Source organism: Vombatus ursinus, unplaced genomic scaffold (genome assembly GCF_900497805.2).
Source record: "Vombatus ursinus unplaced genomic scaffold, bare-nosed wombat genome assembly UNPS02001287.1, whole genome shotgun sequence".
Classification (NCBI taxonomy): domain Eukaryota; kingdom Metazoa; phylum Chordata; class Mammalia; order Diprotodontia; family Vombatidae; genus Vombatus; species Vombatus ursinus.
In genome coordinates, this window is record NW_020941065.1 from 9,088,704 (window position 1) to 9,094,459 (window position 5,756).

Consider the following 5,756-nt stretch of genomic DNA (forward strand, 5'->3'; position numbering starts at 1 on the left):
CAGAGATAAACGAGCACTTTTATTTCCTTGTTTCACAAATAAACTGGCTGAAATAGTTGTTTCCTGTGGGCTAATCAAATAGACCAAATCCCATATCTTCATCAGACTCCTCCGATTCCTCCTTGGTTTCTACCTTGGCAGGAGCGGCGGCAGCAGGTGCAGCGGTAGCTGGAGCAGCGGCCGCAGGGGCGGCCACTGCAAATGCCGAAGGGTCCGCCAGGAAGGCCTTCACCTGAAAACAGGGAGATGAGTTACCACTGCACACCTGTCCTCCCACTCACCTCCTAGCCCTGTGGGTCAACAGGTGGAGTGCTCAAAGCCACTGGAGATGGGTCATAAGCCAAATCTCGGAGGGGGTCAAGATTCCCTCAGGCAGAAATTCGGCCGTGCACCTGCAACTTCCAACCAGCCACTTGGCTACCACATACACAGGGGCCATGACCTCGAAATGAGAAGACCTGGGTTCTGAGTCTTGTGGGGAAGCAACAGCGTCTTCCTGTCCACACTGGAGGCACACAGGTTAAGTATACAGTATTTTGGGAGGGGGAGAGCAGGAAAAGCGTCCTGAAGGTGGCAAGCCAAGTTCTTGCCCAAAGCCAGGAGATGGACACTGTGTATAAGCCTGGGCAAGCTGGCCAGCATGCCTGAGACCACGAAAGGGGTTGGAGCTGAGGACATGTTTTAAATGTCAGAGGCATTCCTTTTTGATCCTAGAGGCAGGGAAACCAAGAAGGATAATGCAGCAGTTCAAGCAACTACCTAGTGCATATTCAAACTATATATTTTATTTAAAAATACTGTGATAATCAAATATTGTATGTAGAAAAGTATCCTCTTTCAAAGAAAATAAAGGTACTATCATTATTACTACTTCGTGGTCACTCAAAATGTCCTAGCTAAATCTTTACCTTTTCAGCAAGCGGGAAGGTATACTCAGTCTCCACAGCTACAGCCAAGACCCGCTTGTACCCATTGATGATCGAGTGGGGTACTGATGCAACAGTTGGGTAGCCAATCTGCAGACAGACGCTGGCAACGTTTCGGACACCCTGTGGACAAAGAGCTCCAATGACCTGGTGGCAATCCTGCCCTAGATGTGTTCCTAGAGTTCCCGGGAGCCCAACGGGATCATTCAGACATAGCAGAAGCAAGTTCATTCTTCTGTTGCCCGAGTGTCAATTCTGCAGCCTCGCCTAAACCTTGGACAGACAGAAGCCACATCTCTGGACACACTGGCCCAAGGCCAATCATCTTAGTTCAGCAGAATTCCTATCATCCTTTGTAGCCGGCCTCTCACCCCAATTACCCTCTTGACTTGCCATCATTACATTGCCAATGTCAACCAGCTGAAGGGTGGAACGCCTCATGAGAACACTGCCCATGCCGTCAGCCTTGGAGGGGAGCCCACCTCTAAGAACCGAAGGTGCAAAGTCTCCTCCGTGATGTCCAGCACTTCAGGGTTGTAGATGCTGCCATTGTCAAACACTTGCTGAATGATCAGCCCAAAGGAGAAGGGGGAGATGTTCAGCATGTTCAACAAGGTGGCCTCGCTGGCGCCCACTTTGTCTCCAGTCTTAATCAGCTGCACATCACTCTGAAAAACAAGAGGGAAGTCAGCCCAGGGCAACAAGCTGCCAGAAGGCCTGGCAGACCGCAGCGAGCCTCAGGATTAACACTGGGCCCCGACCTAAGCATGTCCTCCAAGCGCTTAGCATCATCCATCCCTGGGGCACAGGAGGCTTCCATGCCTGCACCACAGCCCCAAACAGCCAACAACACTCACCAAGATTTCAATGGTGCCCCTGGAAATCTTGGTGGTGATACCCAGAGCCTGGAAGAAAGAAGTCTTCTCGGGACCCAGACCAGTATTCTGGGCTGGCACAGTGACATCACATGGGGCAATGGCACCGGCACGGGCAGCAGCTGGCACCTTGTTGGCCAGAAGCATGTCCCTAATCTCCGTCAGATCTTCCTTGGTGAACACAAAGCCCACATTCCCCCGAATATGAGGCAGCAGTCTGAAAGAAAAGTCACATGAGTTAGCTCACCTCCCAGAAAGCATGACCCTTCCAAAGAAAAGAAATAAAGGGAAGACAGCACTCCCCAAAGGCACTGCACTCACTTCTCCAGGGCAGGGTTGTTCTCCAGATGTCCGCGAATGGCTTTGCGCATCATGGTGTTTTTTCCCATCAACACTACAGCCTTCCCACGGAGGGACATCCGGATCTGCTGCATCTGCTTGGAGCCCACATTGTCTGCTCCCACAATGAAGCATTTTGGATAATCATCCAAAAGTTGCTATGAAACAAGCAATAGAAACAAAGATGTTTGTTTCTTGGGAAAGGCAAGATATAAAGAAACCCCAAATCATAGGCTGGCTGGAAGGCAATTCATGCCCTCAGTTTACAGAGGAAGAAAGATTTATCTCCTTGGTCACAAGGTATTAAGTAGCAGAAATGAAATTTGAACTCAGGTCTTTTTACAAATTCTTACAAATCTGGGGCTCTCTCTACTACATCATCTGCTGGTGTCTTCTAGTAATTCTGACCAACCACGGTTGGTTTGCAATTTGTCCTTTTGTTCTGCAAAAGGACCATGACATCAGGAAGGTGTTATCACAGCTTGCAAGTGAACTAGATTTAAGTGAGGGAGGGCTGTGCAAAGTCACCAACCAGCCTCACTTTCTCTTCCTGATCCATCTAGGTCCAGTGGCCAGATATGGATCAGGACAACTAGAGATGACCCCAAGTAATTCTGATACTGCAACACCAGGGACATAAAATACTGCCAAAACTCACTGTCAAAGTCAATGGGTCCAGTCACAATCACTTTTACATTGAGAGCAAATGGGATACAAACAATCAAATTCAGAATTACATCTTAGCTAGCAAAAAAAAAAAAACAAAAATAAAAAAAAAACGAAAAAGCCACACCATTGCCCAGCTAAAAACAAAACAAAACAAAACAAAAAAACCCCACAGAATTACATCTTACTAAAGAGATCGTTTCTGAACTACTGAAATGATTATTTTTTTTTTTAAATGCAGCATGGTGCCCACCAAAAAAGCCCAATCTGCAAATTTCCAGTCAAAGCATCTTTGGGGGCCACCCAAACTGTCAACAATTATTAATTATTGTCAAGACATAAATTTTAAGTTAATAGTGACCTTAAAAATCAAAAGTAACCTGTCAGAAAAGCTAAGAAAATGTTTTAAAAAACATGTCAGAAAGCAAAGTTTTCTTATGGGAAAAACCTTTATACTTTAAATAGTAATTAATGTGCCTGAGGACTGTTGCCTCATAAGCATGTGAAGAGATTCCTATCACTACTTTCATGGAGCTCACAATTGAGCAGGGCATACCCATACTTCTACCTATAATATAAGGTTGAATGTTAGTATTAAGCACAAATTTCTGACCAAACTTCAAATGCCAAATGATGATTTCAGACAAACCCAAAAGATACAAATAAATGTATTCCATTATGGGCTTTCTCTTATGTGAATCTTCCTTATTTCCAATCCATTCAACTTATTTTAAAAAACATATAAGAGATTTGTTTTAGTTGGTCCCAGAGAACAGAACTAGGACCAATGGACAGTTAATTAAGAAGAGGAAAATTTCCACTTGAAATAAAGAAAAACTGCCTATTTACTGAAATTATCCAAAACTACAAGGTGGAAAGTTTTTCATAATAGATATTTCTTCAAAGAGCAACTGAACAAGAAGAGTGCATTCTTTTTCCAGGCAAAAACAGAACTGGACGACTTTCAGTTCGTTCCAAGTCTTAATTATTCTTTATTTTATTCATTTTAATTTTTAACCAGTCCAGGGACAACTGACTGCCAATGTCCTGAGCAAGGATTTCCCTCATAGAAAACAGCATAGAACTGCAAGCAAACAGTTTGCCACTTTTTGCACATCAACTTCAGGTTTATAAGTCAACAGGCATTTTCCTCCTTGAACAGAACTGTATCTCCTTTTCCCTGGCTGACTCCCCCCCCCCATGCTCCATCCTCCTGGTCCCAGTCTCTCTCCCTCTGCCTTCCAGAGCCTTCTCATGGAGCCCTGCCTCCATTTCTACTCATCTTTTGTCATCATTTGCATATTGTCTTTCCTATTAGAATATGCACCTCTTGAGGGCAAGGGCAGTTATCTGTGCCTTTCTTTGCACAAAGCCCAGCACACAGGAAGCATGCTGACTGACAGGTCTGGAGCCGTCGTATTAACCCCACCTAATCGCCCCCAAGGTGATTTGCCAGCGATTGGATTATCCCTGCCAAGGACTGAACTACACTGTTCGTTTCATCACCTGGTCCTCCAACAGCCAAGGCAGGCAGAGCCAATTAACATCCCCTGATTTACAGGTAACCAACAAGATCCGAGATCATCCTCAAATTCCTAAAACATCTCATCTAACCCGCGGTCACACCATGGCTCCTTCATCCCCAAACCAGTCACATCACCCCGGTAAAACGTAAGCTCCTTGAAAGGATAGTGTTCTGTTCTAATTCTGGCCTTTTGTAAAATTGCTGAACTGAGTAACTCACCGCCGGTCAAGGGGCTGAATCCTGCTCTGGCGACCAGCCCGACATCCTTTATCACACTCAGCTGACCCTGCCCCTAGGCTGCCACCCTTCTTCCATCACAAGGGTTTTCTGCCCAAGAGAAGCAGGAGGAAGAGCACCGGAGGGAGGCGTGGGAAGCCTGGGGGAGCTGACACCCCAAGGGAGGACAGACACCAGGTGAGAAAACGCCAAGTATGTACAGTCACCCCAAAGAAAAAGCAGGAGGGCAGGCCTCTCGTAGGGGCGGTGCCTGGCCTAGGAGTCTTAGAGGAGCAAAGTAAAAAGGCATGGAGCGAGCCCACGTGCGGACCCCAGGCCACTTACGATGATCTTGAGGAAGTAATTGGATTTCCAGGTAGCCCTGTCTTCCCTGGGCATCTCGAAAGTGCTTCAGGGATTGCCACGCGGGGTTTAAAGACGATGTCACTGCAGGGGAAGCAAGGACAGCTGCGGTGAGACCCCCTCCTCCTCCCTGGGCTTCCCCGGGCCCAGAGACCCTCCCCTTACTCCCCCGCCCCGCCCCTAACCCCAACTCCACACACACACAATCACACAATCTCACACACACACACACGACCCTCCCCCACTCCCCCCGCCCGGGTAAAGTCTCCATCCGGGTCTTCAGAAGAGCAGGTGGAGGACTGGAAGGGGCCTGGAACCCGGAGTCCAAACCCCTCGTGTGACTGATGAGGAAACTGAGGCCAGGAGTGGGGTCACAGACCTAAAGCTAAAACGGGCCTCAATGGCCCTTTAGTCCAAACCCTCCTGTTATACGGGAGGAGTAACTGAGGCCCGGAGAAGAGAAATAGGCCTGGGATTCCCCGCCCCCACGGCCCAGCTGGGCTGGGAGGACAGACCCCGACTCCAAGGCCCTTCTCCTCCCGGCCCAGTGAGACAAGAAAGCGCCCCCGGGACGGGGGGGGGATCCCGGGGCCTCTGCCCGCCTCCGGGCCGAGCCTCCGCAGCCCTCCTCACACGCGGGCCCCGCAGGCCTCGGCCCGGGGCCTCTTAGGCCTCAATGACTCCCCCGACGCGGGGCTGCTCAAGATGGGGCCCGGGCTCCGACACCAGCTCAGCGCCCCTCAGCGCAGCCCAAAAGCCCGTGCTCCCCTAGTCCAGATCCCCGGCTGCGGCCCACCGCCCACCGCCGACTCGCAGCCGCCATCCGACCCACCTCGCACGAGGACG

The 5,756-nt window shown here is 49.1% G+C and overlaps 1 protein-coding gene across 1 annotated transcript; it reads right to left on the bottom strand.

The window, feature by feature from the left end:
- RPLP0 (ribosomal protein lateral stalk subunit P0) lies at positions 1-5,019 on the bottom strand. Its single transcript, XM_027864698.1, has 6 exons — positions 4,893-5,019; positions 2,123-2,298; positions 1,784-2,018; positions 1,409-1,594; positions 909-1,049; positions 1-232 (listed from the first exon to the last, which is right to left on the bottom strand). The coding sequence occupies exons 1-6, from the start codon at positions 4,944-4,946 to the stop codon at positions 71-73; spliced, it is 954 nt and encodes a 317-aa protein (XP_027720499.1). The 5' UTR covers positions 4,947-5,019; the 3' UTR covers positions 1-70.
- Between the last annotated feature and the right edge of the window lie 737 nt (positions 5,020-5,756).

What these genes read in the sequence shown, in the direction of transcription:
- RPLP0 (XM_027864698.1), bottom strand. Translation starts at nt 4,946, where the DNA reads ATGCCCAGGGAAGACAGGGCTACCTGGAAATCCAATTACTTCCTCAAG. An exon ending in GGGGCACCATTGAAATCTTG is followed by an intron (nt 1,595 to 1,783) that starts GTGAGTGTTGTT and finishes CTTGTTTTTCAG; the next exon opens with AGTGATGTGCAGCTGATTAA. An exon ending in TGCACCTTCGGTTCTTAGAG is followed by an intron (nt 1,050 to 1,408) that starts GTGGGCTCCCCT and finishes CTTTGTCCACAG; the next exon opens with GGTGTCCGAAACGTTGCCAG.